The 19,128-nt window shown below is 36.2% G+C and overlaps 1 protein-coding gene across 1 annotated transcript in view; it reads right to left on the bottom strand.

Moving 5' to 3' along the window:
* Positions 1-15,638, bottom strand: part of LOC149790212 (uncharacterized) — a 56,937-nt gene extending 41,299 nt beyond the window's left edge. Inside the window, exons 1-2 of the mRNA XM_089972228.1 lie at positions 14,752-15,638; positions 1,562-1,679 (exon numbers count right to left, since the gene is read on the bottom strand). Coding sequence (XP_089828354.1) covers positions 1,562-1,664 — 103 coding nt within the window. The 5' untranslated portion in view covers positions 1,665-1,679; positions 14,752-15,638. The remainder of the gene's footprint in view (positions 1-1,561; positions 1,680-14,751) is intronic.
* Positions 15,639-19,128: the final 3,490 nt, after the last annotated feature.

Raw genomic sequence — 19,128 nt, 5'->3', positions numbered from 1 at the left:
TATGTGGACTGACTACCTGGTGGATATGCAGATTATAAAGGGTTACATAAATCGTATCATCACACCATGTCCCCATATGGACTGACTACCTGGTGGGTATGCAGATTATAAAAGGTTACATAAATCGTATCATCACACCATGTCTCCATGTGGACTGACTACCTGGTAGGTAAACAGATTATAAATGGTTACATAAATCATATCATCACACCATGTCTCCATGTGGACTGACTACCTGTTGGGTGACAGTTGGTAAAGGGTCACAAAAATTGTATTGTCAAACCAAATCATGTGGACTGACTACCACGGATGATACCAGGTTAGATAAATTGTATTGTCACACCATGTCATCCCTAAGTTGAGTTCACTAGCTGATTAAATTATATTAACTATAACCAGAAATGTAACATGTTAATCAGTGTATGTCAATATGAAAGATGGAGCTTAAAGTTAAATCCAAGTCAGGGCATAGAGGGTCAGTGAGTTTCATTGGAAAGTGTCATAGTGTGCAATTTAGTGATGACAATGAATAAAGTCTTCAGTTAAAGTGGTTAGATTGTCCACCTGGGATGCATGAGGTCATGGGTTCAAACCCTGGCCGGATCACACCAAAGGCTTATAAAAATGGTACTAGCAGCTGCCTCATTTGGCACTCAGCATTAAGAGGCTAGTGTTAGGACTGGTCAGCCTGGTGTCATGATAATGTGGCTGGGTGGGACATCATGCTACATGTCTGCAGCATGATGCCCTGCTATCAACTACCACAGTGCAGACATTGTAGCAACATGACTGGAAAATTGTTAAAGCTACATTACAAATCCAAATAACACACACACACACACACACACACATGCACAATGAAGTCTGCAGCTTAATAAATTTTTACAGCGTTTTAATATGACACAAAATGTAAACAGACAAGACTTGAAATTCTGCAGAATATAATGTTCTGCCTTTAAAAAAACAATAGAATAACATACATTTTGAATTTCTTATGGCCATCATGAGACGACTGAGTTCATGTCCTTTTATGATTTAGTAATGTCTGTCAGTAAATATGTCAGGTATCAGACTGCAGGTTTAAAAAATAATTTCCCTGCACACAGACACACAAATACCCTCACCTGTAATGTGATTGTTACATTGAAACCCAATTAAAAGATAAGAAAAGAACACAAATTTCACTTAATAACTTTTTACATGGCATTGATATTGTACAGTATAATGACATCCACAGAAATTTACAAAGTTTCATTGATTCATGTGTCATTATATAATGTTATATTTATTGAGAAATTATTTTTGTTAGAGAAAGTGTAAACTTCCCCACATTAGCCATCCTATTTGATTTTGTCACATACAACAAATTCCTGGACTTTCATTTACCAAATTTTTTTATAAATTTTTTTAAACATCAAGCATAAAAAAATCAAATGGGATCCACACCTACCTCTGAATTAAATGCAGACATCTAAGTTACTGGGGATGCTAAAATGGGGACACAGTGTGTGTACAATCTTTTACTAACTGCAATGTTCGTACTGAAAAATGCATACTTCACCTGTAATTGTTGGATTGTGATCATGAGGAAAAAAATCCTGTGTAAATTGCAGAGCAAGGGATGTCTTCCCCACATTCGAATCACCGATCATTGTCAGTTTCATCCTGCACTCATCGGACTAGAAAGAAGCAAGAAAAAAAAAATTAAAAACTAAATATCTTTAACAAAGTCTAAACTTTTTGAACCAATGTAAAATAGTGGCATTTCATATATCATTTAATACTCAAAGATGGATGAAGAACTTTAATTTTTTGTATGAATTTCAATAAAATCAAATCAATTCTTAGACCTATTAACAAGTACATTCTATATGTATGAATTTCAATAAAATCATATCCATTCATAGGGCTACTTACCAATACATTCAATACATACGTATTTCAATAATCACTGGACTACGAACAATTACATTCTACATGTATGAATTTCAATAATCACTGGGCTATGAACAATTACATTCTACATGTATGTATTTCAATAATCACTGGGCTATGAACATTCTGCATGTATGAATTTCAATAATCATTGGGCTATGAACAATTACAGTCTACATGTATGAATTTCCATAATCAATGGGCTATCAACAATTTCATTCTACATGTATAAATTTCAATAATCATTGGGCTATGAACAATTACACTCTACATGTATGAATTTCAATAATCATTGGGCTATGAACAATTACATTCTACATGTATGAATTTCAATAATCATTGGGCTATGAACATTCTGCTTGTATAAATTTAAATAATCATTGGGCTATGAACATTCTTCATGTATGAATTTTAATAATCATTGGGATATGAACATTCTGCATGTATAAATTTAAATAATCATTGGGCTATGAACAATTACATTCTACATGTATCAATTTCAATAATCATTGGGCTATGTAAAATTAGATTCTACATGTATGAATTTCAATAATCATTGGGCTATGAACATTCTACATGTATGAATTTCAGTAATCATTCGACTATGAACAATTACATTCTACATGTATGTATTTCAATAATCACTGGGCTATGAACAATTAGATTCAACATGTAAGAATTTCAATAATCATTGGGCTATGAACATAATTATGCATATATAAATTTAAATAATCATTGGGCTATGAACAATTACATTCTACATGTATGAATTTCAATAATCATTGGGCTATGAACATTCTACATGTATGAATTTCAATAATCATTGGACTATGAACATTCTACATGTATGAATTTCAATAATCATTGGGCTATGAACATTCTACATGTATGAATTTCAATAATCATTGGGCTATGAACATTCTACATGTATGAATTTCAATAATCATTGGGCTATGAACATTCTACATGTATGAATTTCAATAATCATTGGGATATGAACATTCTGCATGTATAAATTTAAATAATCATTGGGCTATGAACAATTACATTCTACATGTATGAATTTCAATAATCATTTTGCTATGAAAAATTACATTCTACATGTATGAATTTCAATAATCATTGGGCTATGAAAAATTAGATTCTACATGTATGAATTGCAATAATCATTGGGCTATGAACAATTACATTCTACATGTATGTATTTCAATAATTACTGGGCTAGGAACAATTAGATTCAACATGTAAGAATTTCAATAATCATTAGGCTATGAACATTCTACATGTATAAATTTAAATAATCATTGGGCTATGAACAATTACATTCTACATGTATGTATTTCAATAATCATTGGGCTATGAACATTCTGCATGTATGAATTTCAATAATCATTGGGCTATGAACAATTAGATTCAACATGTAAGAATTTCAATAATCATTAAGCTATGAACATTCTACATGTATAAATTTAAATAATCATTGGGCTCTGAACAATTAGATTCAACATGTAAGAATTTCAATAATCATTGGGCTATGAACATTCCACATGTATGATTTTCAATAATCGTTGGGCAATGAAAAATTAGATTCTACATTTGTGAATTTCAATATTCATTGGGCTATGAACAATTACATTCTACATGTATGAATTTCAATAATCACTGGGCTATGAAAAATTAGATTCTACATGTATGAATTTAAATAATCATTGGGCTATGAACATTCTACATGTATGAATTTCAATAATCATTGGGCTATGAACAATTACATTCTACATGTATGAATTTCAATAATCATTTGGCTATGAACAATTACATTCTACATGTATGAATTTCAATAATCATTGGGCTATGAACATTCTGCATGTATGAAGTTCAATAATCATTGGGCTATGAATAACTGCAGTCTACACGTTAAATGAAGGAGACTATAATGCATATACAAAATGATAAAGATTAGAAATTGTACATGTACATACAAAACAAAGGAGTGAAACCTGTATCCATATCTTCCTACTGTTGCCTTGGACCATTCAGGTTCCTTAGCAATAACAAAACAACAACAAGAACAATAACATTTTTAAATATTATGCAATCTTTAGTATGCACTAGGTGGTGTTCATATGATTGAATAATCTCATTTAATGCCCCTGATCAATGGTCAGCACTATAAAACACCTTGCTAATGGTCAGCACATTGTTTTGCACCATATCAATGGTCAGCACACTGTGTAACATCATATTAATGGTCAGCACACTGTTTTGCATCATACCACTGGTCAGCACATTGTTTAGCATCACACCAATTGTCAGGACACTGTTAAGCATCATACCAATGGTCAGCACACTGTTTAGCATCATACCAATAGTCAGCACACTGTTTAGCATCATACAAATGGTCAGCACACTGTTTAGCATCATACCAATGGTCAGCACATTGTTTTGCACCATATCAATGGTCAGCACACTGTGTAGCATCATATCAATGGTCAGCACACTGTTTTCCGTCATACCAATGGTTAGCACATTGTTTAGCATCATGCCAATTGTCAGGACACTGTTAAACATCATACCAATGGTCAGCACACTGTGTAGCATCATGCCAATTGTCAGGACACTGTTAAGCATCATACCAATTGTCAGCTTGTCAGCACACTTTTTAGCATCATACCAATGGTCAGCACACTGTTTAGCATCATATATATATATATATATATATATATATATATATGGTCAGCACACTGGTTAGCATCATAATCATACCAATGGTCAGCACATTGTTTAGCATCATATATATATATATATATATATATATATATATATCTGTATGTATGTATATATATATATATAAACACACACACAATATATACATAGTCAGCACACTGTTTAGCATCATACCAATGTTCAGCACACTTTTCAGCATTACACCAATTGTCGGGACACTATTTAACATCATATACATAGTCAACACACTGTCTAGCATTATAACAATGGTCAGCACACTGTTTATCATCATATCAATGCTCAGCACTGTTTAGCATTATAACAATGGTCAGCACACTGTTTAGTATCATACCAATGGTCAAAACACTGTTTAGCATTACACCAATGGTCAACACACTGTTTAGCATCATACCAATGGTCAGCACACTAGTTAGGATTATATCAAAGGTCAGCACACTATTTAGCTTCATATCAATTGTCAACACACTGTTTAGCATCATATCAATTGTCAACACACTGTTTAGCATCATATCAATTGTCAAAACACTGTTTAGCATCATATCAATTGTCAACACACTGTTTAGCATCATATCAATTGTCAACACACTGTTCAGCATCATGCCAATTGTGAACACACTGTTTAGCATTATAACAATGGTCAGGACACTGTTTAGCATCATACCAATGGTCAGCACACTGTTTAGCATTATATCAATGGTCAGCACACTGTTTACCATCATAGCAATTTTCAGCACACTATTTAGCATCATACAAATTGTCAACACACTATTTAGCATCATATCAATGGTCATCACTGTTTAGCATCATGCCAATATTCAGTACACTGCTTAGCATCATATGAAATGTCAGTACACTGCTACACATATACCAATTGTCAACACACTATTTAGCATTATAACAATCATCAGTTCATTGTTTAGCATCATATCAATACACTGTAGTCAATACACTGCTTAACATCATACCTATTGTCAACAAACTGCTTAGCATCATACCAATGGTCAGCACACTATTTAGCATCATACCCATGGTCAGCACACTGTTTAGCATTATAACAATGGTCAGCACACTGTTTTAGCATCATACCAATGGTCATCGCACTATTTATCATCATATCAAACATCAGCACTGTTTATCATCATACCTGCTGACAACACTAATGTAAGACATTTAGGGATTTGGCCACTTGATCTCATCAGGATTCAAATCTGGGTACTCTGACATCAGAGGCCAACAGTCTCACCTCTATGCCACTGACTACTGTGCATTTTGTATTGAAAAACTATTAGTCAATAGGGTCATTAATATCATATAATGCATTTTAAGTACTAGACCAATACTAAACTTTAGTCAAACTGACAATGAAAAACTAATGCAAATAACTGGTGGCCAGGATGGCTGCAAAGCATCTTGGTCTGCAATGGGCCAGACTCCCATTGTAGGCCATCAGTGTTTGTGTCCATGTACTGGAGTCCCATTGGGACCATCAGTTGTTGTGACTATCTGCTGAAGTCCCATTGGGACCATCATTATGTTTGCCCATGTGCTAGAGACCCATTGGGGCCATCAATATTTGTGTATGTGCTGAAGTCCCATTGGGATCAATCAATATTTGTGACCATATGCTGGGGTCAAATTGTGGTCATCAATATTTGTGACCATCAGCTGGGGGCCCATTGGGGTCATTATTATTTGTGCCATCCACTACAGTCCCATTGGGACCAATCAATATTTGTGACTATCTACCAGAGTCCCATTGCAGCCATCACTATTTGTTACCGTCTGCTAGAGTCACACTGAGGGCCAGCAATATCTGAGTCCATAACTGCAAAAAGATTAACCATTCTAGCTTTAGTCCAACCAGACGAATAGTGGGTTTTGCCACCAGAAATGAAACTAGAAGCACAGAGGATTTTGCCTTTGCAAATATACCCAGATGTACAGTGGATTCTGCCTCTAAAAATGTACCCAGATGTACAGTGTATTTTGCTATTGAATATGGATCCAGATGTACAGTGGACTTTGCCATTGAAATTGTACTCATATGTGCAGTAGATTTTGCCACTGAATATGTACCCATATGTGCAGTGGATTTTGCCACTGAATATGTACCCATATGCACAGTGGATTTTGCCACTGAATATGTACCCATATGTACAGTGGATTTTGCCAGTGAATATGTACCCAAATGTGCAGTGGATTTTGCCATTGAAATTGCACACAGATGTATAGTGTATTTTGCCATCGAAAATGTTTTGACATGCACATTGGATTTTGCCATTAAATATGTACCCAGATGCATAGTGAGTTTTGCAATCAAAAATGTATCCAATGTGCAGTATATTTTGCCACTGAAAATGTATCCAGATGCACAGTGGATTTTGCCATTAAATATGTACCCAGATGTGTAGTTTATTTTGACATTGAAAGTGTACCCAGATGTACAGTGGATTCTGCCACTGACAATGTACCCAGATGTACAGTAGATTTTGCCATTCAATATGTACCAGATTTACAGTGGATTTTGCCATTGAAAATGTACCCAGATATACAGTGGACTTTGCCTTTGCAAATATACCCAGATATTCAGTGGATTCTGCCATTGAAAATGTACCCATATGTGCAGTGTATTTTGCCATTGCAAATTTACCCAGATGTGCAGTGGATTTTACCACTGAAAATGTACCCCGATGTGCAGTGAATTTTGCCATTGAAAATGTACCCAGATGTGCAGTGGATTTTGCCACTGAAAATGTACCCAGATGTGCAGTTGATTTTGCCACTGAGAATGTACCCAAATGTGCAGTGTATTTTGTCATTGACAATTTACCCAGATGTGCTGTCGATTTTGCCATTGAAAATTTACCCATATGTGCAGTAGATTTTGCTACTGAATATGTACCCATATGTGAAGTAGATTTTGCCACTGACTATGTACCCATATGTGCAGTGGATTCTGCCAATGAATATGTACCCAAATGTGCAGTGTATTTAGCACTGAAGTTGTACACAGATGTATAGTGTATTTTGCCACTGAAATGTTTCGACATGCACATTGGATTTTGCCACTGAGAATGTACCCAGATGTGCAGTTGATTTTGCCACTGAAAAAGTACCCAAATGTGCAGTGTATTTCGCCATTGACAATTTACCCAGATGTGCTGTTGATTTTGCCATTGAAAATTTACCCATATGTGCAGTAGATTTTGCTACTGAATATGTACCCATATGTGAAGTAGATTTTGCCACTGAATATGTACCCATATGTGCAGTGGATTTTGCCAATGAATATGTCCCCAAATGTGCAGTGGATTTTGCCACTGAATATGTACCCATATGTGAAGTAGATTTTGCCACTGAATATGTACCCATATGTGCAGTGGATTTTGCCAATGAATATGTACCCAAATGTGCAGTGTATTTTGCCATTGAAATTGTACACAGAAGTATAGTGTATTTTGCCATTGAAAATGTTTTGACATGCACATTGGATTTTGCCATTGAATATGTACCCAGATGCATAGTGAGTTTTGCAATCAAAAATGTACCCAGATGTGTAGTGTGTTTTGCCACTGAAATTTACCCAGATGTACAGTCGATTTTGCCATTAAATATGTACCCAGATGTGCAGTGGATTTTGCCACTGAAATTGTACCCAGATGTACAGTGGATTCTGCCAATGAAAATGTACCCATATGTATAGTGGATTTTGGCACTGAAAATGTACCCAGATGTGCAGTGGATTTTGCCACTGAAAATGTACCCAGATGTGCAGTGGATTTTGCCAGTGAAAATGTACCCAGATGTACAGTGGATTTTGCCTTTAAAAATATACTCAGATGTGCAATGGATTCTGCCATTAAAAATGTACCCAAATATGCAGTGGATCTTGCCATTCAATATGTACCAGATATACAGTGGACTTTGCCTTTGTAAATATACACAGATATTTAGTGCATTCTGCCATTGCAAATTTACCCAGATGTGCAGTGGATTTTACCATGAAAATGTACCCAGATGTTCAGTGTATTTTTCCACTGCAAATTTACCCAGATGTGCAGTGGATTTTACCACTGAAAATGTACCCAGATGTGCAGTGAATTTTGCCATTGAAAATGTACCCAGATGTGTAGTGGATTTTGCCATTGCAAATGTACCCAGATGTGCAGTTGATTTTGCCACTGAAAATGTACCCAGATGTGCAGTGAATTTTGCCATTGCAAATGTACCCAAAGGTGCAGTGTATTTTGCCATTGACAATTTACCAAGATGTGCAGTGGATTTTGCCATTGAAAATTTACCCATATGTGCAGTAGATTTTGCTACTGAATATGTACCCATATGTGAAGTAGATTTTGCCATTGAATATGTACCCATATGTGCAGTGGATTTTGCCACTGAATATGTACCCATATGCACAGTGGATTTTGCCACTGAATATGTACCCATATGTACAGTGGATTTTGCCAGTGAATATGTACCCAAATGTGCAGTGGATTTTGCCATTGAAATTGCACACAGATGTATAGTGTATTTTGCCATCGAAAATGTTTTGACATGCACATTGGATTTTGCCATTAAATATGTACCCAGATGCATAGTGAGTTTTGCAATCAAAAATGTATCCAATGTGCAGTATATTTTGCCACTGAAAATGTATCCAGATGCACAGTGGATTTTGCCATTAAATATGTACCCAGATGTGTAGTTTATTTTGACATTGAAAGTGTACCCAGATGTACAGTGGATTCTGCCACTGACAATGTACCCAGATGTACAGTAGATTTTGCCATTCAATATGTACCAGATTTACAGTGGATTTTGCCATTGAAAATGTACCCAGATATACAGTGGACTTTGCCTTTGCAAATATACCCAGATATTCAGTGGATTCTGCCATTGAAAATGTACCCATATGTGCAGTGTATTTTGCCATTGCAAATTTACCCAGATGTGCAGTGGATTTTACCACTGAAAATGTACCCCGATGTGCAGTGAATTTTGCCATTGAAAATGTACCCAGATGTGCAGTGGATTTTGCCACTGAAAATGTACCCAGATGTGCAGTTGATTTTGCCACTGAGAATGTACCCAAATGTGCAGTGTATTTTGTCATTGACAATTTACCCAGATGTGCTGTCGATTTTGCCATTGAAAATTTACCCATATGTGCAGTAGATTTTGCTACTGAATATGTACCCATATGTGAAGTAGATTTTGCCACTGACTATGTACCCATATGTGCAGTGGATTCTGCCAATGAATATGTACCCAAATGTGCAGTGTATTTAGCACTGAAGTTGTACACAGATGTATAGTGTATTTTGCCACTGAAAATGTTTCGACATGCACATTGGATTTTGCCACTGAGAATGTACCCAGATGTGCAGTTGATTTTGCCACTGAAAAAGTACCCAAATGTGCAGTGTATTTCGCCATTGACAATTTACCCAGATGTGCTGTTGATTTTGCCATTGAAAATTTACCCATATGTGCAGTAGATTTTGCTACTGAATATGTACCCATATGTGAAGTAGATTTTGCCACTGAATATGTACCCATATGTGCAGTGGATTTTGCCAATGAATATGTCCCCAAATGTGCAGTGTATTTTGCCATTGAAATTGTACACAGAAGTATAGTGTATTTTGCCATTGAAAATGTTTTGACATGCACATTGGATTTTGCCATTGAATATGTACCCAGATGCATAGTGAGTTTTGCAATCAAAAATGTACCCAGATGTGTAGTGTGTTTTGCCACTGAAATTTACCCAGATGTACAGTCGATTTTGCCATTAAATATGTACCCAGATGTGCAGTGGATTTTGCCACTGAAATTGTACCCAGATGTACAGTGGATTCTGCCACTGAAAATGTACCCATATGTGTAGTGGATTTTGGCACTGAAAATGTACCCAGATGTGCAGTGGATTTTGCCACTGAAAATGTACCCAGATGTGCAGTGGATTTTGCCAGTGAAAATGTACCCATATGTACAGTGGATTTTGCCTTTAAAAATATACTCAGATGTGCAATGGATTCTGCCATTAAAAATGTACCCAAATATGCAGTGGATCATGCCATTCAATATGTACCAGATATACAGTGGACTTTGCCTTTGTAAATATACACAGATATTTAGTGCATTCTGCCATTGCAAATTTACCCAGATGTGCAGTGGATTTTACCATGAAAATGTACCCAGATGTTCAGTGTATTTTTCCATTGCAAATTTACCCAGATGTGCAGTGGATTTTACCACTGAAAATGTACCCAGATGTGCAGTGAATTTTGCCATTGAAAATGTACCCAGATGTGTAGTGGATTTTGCCATTGCAAATGTACCCAGATGTGCAGTGGATTTTGCCACTGAAAATGTACCCAGATGTGCAGTGAATTTTGCCATTGCAAATGTACCCAAAGGTGCAGTGTATTTTGCCATTGACAATTTACCCAGATGTGCAGTGGATTTTGCCATTGAAAATTTACCCATATGTGCAGTAGATTTTGCTACTGAATATGTACCCATATGTGAAGTAGATTTTGCCATTGAATATGTACCCAGATGTGCAGTGGATTTTGCCACTGAAAAAGTACCCAAATGTGCAGTGTATTTCGCCACTGACAATTTATCCAGATGTGCTGTTGATTTTGCCATTGAAAATTTACCCATATGTGCAGTAGATTTTGCTACTGAATATGTACCCATATGTGAAGTAGATTTTGCCACTGAATATGTACCCATATGTGCAGTGGATTTTGCCAATGAATATGTACCCAAATGTGCAGTGTATTTTGCCATTGAAATTGTACACAGAAGTATAGTGTATTTTGCCATTGAAAATGTTTTGACATGCACGTTGGATTTTGCCATTGAATATGTACCCAGATGCATAGTGAGTTTTGCAATCAAAAATGTACCCAGATGTGTAGTGTGTTTTGCCACTGAAATTTACCCAGATGTACAGTCGATTTTGCCATTAAATATGTACCCAGATGTGCAGTGGATTTTGCCACTGAAATTGTACCCAGATGTACAGTGGATTCTGCCACTGAAAATGTACCCATATGTGTAGTGGATTTTGGCACTGAAAATGTACCCAGATGTGCAGTGGATTTTGCCACTGAAAATGTACCCAGATGTGCAGTGGATTTTGCCAGTGAAAATGTACCCAGATGTACAGTGGATTTTGCCTTTAAAAATATACTCAGATGTGCAATGGATTCTGCCATTAAAAATGTACCCAAATATGCAGTGGATCTTGCCATTCAATATGTACCAGATATACAGTGGACTTTGCCTTTGTAAATATACACAGATATTTAGTGCATTCTGCCATTGCAAATTTACCCAGATGTGCAGTGGATTTTACCATGAAAATGTACCCAGATGTTCAGTGTATTTTTCCATTGCAAATTTACCCAGATGTGCAGTGGATTTTACCACTGAAAATGTACCCAGATGTGCAGTGAATTTTGCCATTGAAAATGTACCCAGATGTGTAGTGGATTTTGCCATTGCAAATGTACCCAGATGTGCAGTGGATTTTGCCACTGAAAATGTACCCAGATGTGCAGTGAATTTTGCCATTGCAAATGTACCCAAAGGTGCAGTGTATTTTGCCATTGACAATTTACCCAGATGTGCAGTGGATTTTGCCATTGAAAATTTACCCATATGTGCAGTAGATTTTGCTACTGAATATGTACCCATATGTGAAGTAGATTTTGCCATTGAATATGTACCCAAATGTGCAGTGGATTTTGCCATTGAAATTGTACACAGATGTATAGTGTATTTTGCCATTTGAAAATGTTTTGACATGCACACTGGATTTTGCCACTGAATAGTGGCATAGTGGCATACACAGATGCATAGTGAGTTTTGCAATTGAAAATGTACCCAGATGTGTAGTGTACTTTGCCACTGAAAATTTACCCAGATGTACAGTGGATTTTGCCATTAAATATGTACCCAGATGTGCAGTGGATTTTGCCACTGAAATTGTACCCAGATGTACAGTGGATTCTGCCACTGAAAATGTACCCAGATATGTAGTGGGTTTTGCCATTGAAAATGTACCCAGATGTATAGTGGATTTTGCCATTAAATATGAACCCAGATGTGTAGTTTATTTTGACATTGAAAGTGTACCCAGATGTACAGTGGATTTTGTCTTCGCAAATATACCCAGATGTGCAGTGGATTCAGTCACTGAAAATGTACCCAGATGTGCAGTGGATTTTGCCTTTAAATATGTACCCAGATGTGCAGTGGATTTTGCCATTGAAAATGCTCCCACATGCACAGTGACTTTGCCATTAAATATGTACCTAGATGTGCAGTGGATTCTGCCACTGAAAATGCAACCAGATGTTCAGTGGATTTTGCCATTGAAAATGTACCCAGATGTGCAGTGGGTTTTGAAATTTAAAATGTACCCAGATGTGCAGTGGATTTTGCCATTGAAAATGTACCCAGATGTACAGTGGATTTTGCTACTGAAAATGTACCCAGATGTGCAGTGGATTTTGCCAGTGAAAATGTACCCAGATGTACAGTGGATTTAGCCATTGGGAGTGTACCCAGATGTGCAGTGTATTTTGCGATTGGAAATGTATCCAGATGTACAGTAGACTTTGCCTTTGCAAATATACGCAGATGTTCAGTGGATTCTGCCATTGAAACTGTACCCAAATATGCAGTGGATTATGCCATTCAATATGTACCCAGATTTACAGTGAATTTTGCCATTGAAAATGTACCCAGATATACAGTGGACTTTGCCTTTGCAAATATACCCAGATATTCAGTGGATTCTGCCATTGAAAATGTACCCAAATGTGCAGTGTATTTTGCCATTGCAAATTTACCCAGATGTGCAGTGGATTTTACCACTGAAAATGTACCCAGATGTGCAGTGAATTTTGCCATTGATAATGTACCCAGATGTGCAGTGGATTTAGTCACTGAAAATGTACCCAAATGTGCAGTGTATTTCGCCATTGACAATTTACCCAGATGTGCAGTGGATTTTGCCACTGAAAATTTACCCAGATGTGCAGTGGATTTTGCCATTGAAAATATAGCAAGTTCCACAGCATCACTGGCAGAGACAGCTATTGAAACTTCAAATATTTCAAGCCGACTTCATACTGTTACATGTGAGTGTAACCTAACTTATAATCTGGCAGTATATAAAAAATGTGTAAGTTATATTTATTGTTTTGGTGTTAATATAAAACAACATGAAAACACAAATGAATACATGTAAGCAAAAAACCTAAATACAAAATGTCTTACTCTAGTATACATATATTATGTATCTTAATTTTGTGAAATTCATTACAGACTTGTCTCATTTTCCCTTTGACAAGTTCATTATATACTTACCTCAGTTTCCCTCTCTAAAATTCATTACATACAGTTCTCGTTTTCCCTTTCTAAAATTCATTGCATACCTGTCTCATTTTCCCTTTGTGAAATTCATTACATACTTGTCTCATTTTCCCTTTCTAAATTCATTATGTACTTGTCTCATTTTCCCTTTGTGAAATTCATTACATACTTGTCTCGTTTTCTCTTTCTAAATTCATTACATGATTGTCTCATTTTCCCTTTGTGAAATTCATCACTACTTGTCTCATTTTCCCTTTGTGAAATTCATCACTACTTGTCTCATTTTCCCTTTGTGAAATTCATTACATACTTATGTCATTTTCCTTGATGCTTTACTCTTACCTTGCTATACAATATATTGTTTTGATGTAATTTTTTTTAGGTATAATGATTTCAAAATAAAACCTATCTTCTAGCTTAAAATTTGGATTGCAGAAATCAGTAACAAAATGTTTAATCAGAGTGCGCATCATCACTTACAATTTACAGATTTAACGAAGGTGTTAGAACTTCCTCTATTTGTTAAGTAAAAACTATACCAAATATTTCCCGCTATATTATAGTTCCAAAACACAGATATCTCGATTAATAGATTCATATTTTCTCACGAACACCAATTGAACACACAGCTAGAAAACATTTTATGACTTTAAGTTGAAATAGTACTACCTGTATTATGTAACGTACTCCCTCAAAGAAAACATCCCTCGACAAAAATGTCTGTAGTGTGCCTTGTATTTCGTATTGCTTCCGGTTTCGTTTGGTGGCTATTTCCCCAGTATTGCTACACGATTTTACACAATAACAAACAACCGGCGTGTGACGTGCCCTTGATACGTATCAATAAAAAAATACATGTCAGACAGCGTCGGGATAGACACAGCATAGTAATATTCAATAATGGTGTTTTTAACATTTATATAATTTATTCTTGTAAAGAAATGAACTCCAAACATAGTTGATTATTTTTTTATTTTTTTTATACAAATCATGACCTTTTCTCTTCTATACGGATCTTATTAATTTCCGTAGTTAGCTAATTTTAGATCTGGAAAAACCGAAAGTACCCCGCGTACTAATGCCTAGGTCGGCATACTTTTGAGCAGACGGGTTGCGATAATAAACTCTCTGCAAAAAGTATCATAATACGAGAATTAGAACCGGTCTACCGTGCCATCAACGCCGGGGACAGATGGTTCATCGTTTGAGTCTGATATTTTTTTCTTTTCATTTTACTTTCTTCTTTTGATTTTTCCTTTATAATTTTGTCCTATATTCATAATTCGTGCTCACCCACCCACAACGGAGTCCAGCAAGGGGACATCTATTAAGTGCCAGAGATATTCCGGTGGTATACTCAGCATGCAAAGATACATCCCAATTAACCCGTAAAGTTACCGCCAAATAGGAAGTCTTCATGGGACGGAAAATAAAGGTTAAAATTAGGGAAATTGTAGGATCAACTGTGGAATAAAAAGAGATACGGGGGGACAAGGTAAAGAGAGTTGGAAATATCTAGTAAGAAGTTTAGGCCAACTCTTGGGTCTCCTGTTACTGAAGAACCAGGATCTTTTCCTACGTCGACATACAGGAGCGGCGTTTGGGTGTGGCAAGTGGGGCGACCGCCCCAGGCCCCACTCTTGAGGAGGCGCCGCGCTTCAGGCTTAAGGTCATCCTTATGAGTTTGTCAAACTACAATATCCGGTAAATTGGAAAGGCTGATACAGGCCCCGCGCGGTCATGGTCGGCCCTAAGCCCCGCGTACTCCTAACGCCGTCTCTGTCGACAAGCAACGATGAACCCAGATGGACGGATTACGTTAGTGTGATATATGAATTCATTCGCTTCTTGTATGAAAGTTTACTTCAAGTGGTTCAATTCATCCATGACTCGTTAGTTTTGATGTTCGTATATCTGTTTATCTGTTAATTTCCTGTTTTTGTATATTTATCCAGGAAAACAACTACCGCTTTCGTAATCATCAGTTTCGTCTTCTCGATTCTAATAATGTATCAAATAAAATTTCCTGATATACTTACATTAGCTGTTTATGAATGTTTCGGTTACTATACATACCAGTAACTGAGTTCTCTTCCGTATTTACTGATCGTGATATACAGATAGATAAATGAATGGATGGAAAGAAAGAAACAATGTTGTGATAAATGAATGGATGGATGCAGGACCAGAGTGGGGTAAGGGGAAATCTTGCTGGGGTTCAACCCCTAAGGCTCCTCGAACGGCGTTTTTAAAAAAATAAATAAATAAACAAATCTGAAAATACTAAATATACTTAGTTGTCTTTCAAGTCTTTACATAGCAAATATGTTCTTGTTTTTTCATTCGATTACTTTCCAAATTTCAATATAATCAGGATTCTCAACGAAGTGGCCATGCCTCTCTCAACCTCTGAAGGTGAATGGATGAATAGATGGTTCGATTAAACGATGGATGAATGGACTGATATTTAGACAGAATCACAGATCAACGAAAACTACAGCACACATTTCGTGACATGGACTGTTTCCTATAAATGAAAAGCAAACAAGGCAAGCACTTTATAAATCTCTCTTTTTCTTATGTTTTTTTTTTCTTCCATAAAATGAGCCCGTAATGAACCTTTCATGTATCACCAAAATTACTCCACTGTATCTTTAATTCTTTTATCTTCCTTGAATAATGAAATTCAAGTTGTCTTTATGTCATAAACAGTGAATGGAGAAAGCGTTTTAAAAAGTAGTATAAAAAAAGGGATTTCAGATTTTCATAGCTGAGGTAGCTCAACTCCTTATAAACCTGACGACTTTACCGATTGCATCTCGATTGTCACACGCGTATACATGCATTATCGGGCAATGAATAGTAAAAAGTATCCATGCCAGCTAGACAAGCCACATCAACATGCTGCCACTTGCGTTGCAGCAAATTTTAGAATACTTGGTGTGGTTGACATTGGTTTGTGAGGCAAAGGTGAATTGTAATTGTAATTGTTTAACGATTTTTTTTTTACAAAGTAAAAAGTTCATAGTTTGCTAGCATGCTAAACTCTTTGTATACTTTAATAATCAATTACCAGTGGGCATTGGTTATCAAAACGAATTTGCAAAATAAAATCTGCTGGCAGTCAGGCAAAATAACTGGCAAACACGCTAGCAGACTCAGTATGGGGTGCATTTCTCTGTGAACTCCATTTCATCATTATAGTAATAAACTCTGCATATTTTCATTCCTTACTTTACGGACATGTTTTTTTTTAATGAGCAAACAATGATTTCAAGATCTTGTCGATTTGGTATTGGTACATTAGGGTGGTCCCAACTCTTGATATGTATTTGACCTTTAGCAAATTTATATTTCAGTGTGTACTGTTTTCATGCAGATATGCATCTACAAATGTAACAAAATTGCTAAAAATGTGAACATCACTGGTCAAACAATCCACCACACCATCACCAAATTCCACAACCTCACCACCGCATCAGAATTCATCACATATATGCAATGATAAATCTAATTGTAAACACAAATGCTAAAGACACTTAAGTAACAGACTGGATAAATGTTGAGTCCATCAAAATGAATTTCATCTCTGGCCACTAATGATACTGGTAATGTAAATATGTGTGTGTATGTGATTTGAATTTTTAACATAACCTTTAAAAAATATCAGTCATATCGCTACAATGTATGCAGTGTGGCAGCTTGTAGTGATGTCTAGCACTGGGGCATCATGCTACAGACATCTAGCATGATGTCCCACCCAGTTACATTATCCTAACACAAGTTCTAACACTAGCCTATTAATGCTGAGCACCTAGTGAGACAACTGTTCATACCATTGTTATCAGTCTTTGGTATGACTCGGCTGGGGTTCGAACCTGTGACCTCCCTCATCTGAGATAGACATTCTAACCACTTAGGCCACCAGAGCAGTATACTGTAAATGTAAATTATTCTGCAAGAACATTGTCCAGTCTATCAATATGTGAAATTGGTGACATCAGACGATAATGCCCTCCTTTGTTTATTTTTCCTACATAACAACCATTAAGTTTGATTAAGATAACTAAATATGATACAAACTCGCACACCTTTAACATGTGAGGTTTGGGTTTATGAATCCATTTTTAAGATATTAGTTTTTTCCTCTTCTTCTTGATCAATATTCTTTAAATTTGGTTCCATGAAGTTACTACATGTGGTTGTAAGGGTATGGTTGATAGTACCTCGATAACATCCGCATATAGTTCCATCGCAGCAATGGCATCAGTGATGTGGTCTTTGATGAGCATAACTGACAAATCAGTCTTTTATTCCCATGATTTTATTTATTTCAGCCATGTTCGTAGGTTAGTTTTGATGGTCATTCACAGCTTTAAAACAATGTATTAAATGTCCATATTGAATGTTTTAAGTTGTCCAGTTTGATTTGGGAAAATCAGAAACTCACCTGGTCAATGTCAACAACAACCCAGCTGGTGAACTTAGCCAACTCCACTTTAAAGGCAAACCTGCTCAAATCCACATCAGTGCCCCAATGGGCTAAGTAATGTCTATAATTGCTAATAACAGGCATTTCATATAACATCAAGTGTACTTGTTCACAAAGTAAAGCCATCAAAGAAGTGTAGTGTCGGTGAATACTCAAGTGTATGTAACGCTTCAATAACAAGAGGTCCACATATTGGCCCATCAAGCTGGGTTTGTGAAGGCTGAGTAAATAAAATGGCAGTAAACGACCTTTTTTGTTATATAATCATGTTCTTCAAGTGGTGCTTGAAGCCCATAAAAGTCCAAATATAACAGACGATTTGGTGCCACTGCATTTGCCACCCAATAAGTCCCAGGTACAGTTTTCATTTTCTATTCAAGGTTAATGATCCTGGTTTCTCTTTTGTGTAGAATCAATGATGCAAGTTGATTCTGCATAAAGACACCATGGACATGCTTGAGTGACTTTGCCATAGCAAGTAAAACAAGATTGGTTGAAGGATGCATGGTCCAGTACGTAGACAAAATAATAAAACCATAAATTAGCAATCCTAT

This window comes from Sinohyriopsis cumingii, chromosome 10, assembly GCF_028554795.1.
Source record: "Sinohyriopsis cumingii isolate HCF-2022 chromosome 10, ASM2855479v2, whole genome shotgun sequence".
Lineage (NCBI taxonomy): Eukaryota > Metazoa > Mollusca > Bivalvia > Unionida > Unionidae > Sinohyriopsis > Sinohyriopsis cumingii.
This window is presented reverse-complemented; position numbering and strand designations above follow the sequence as displayed.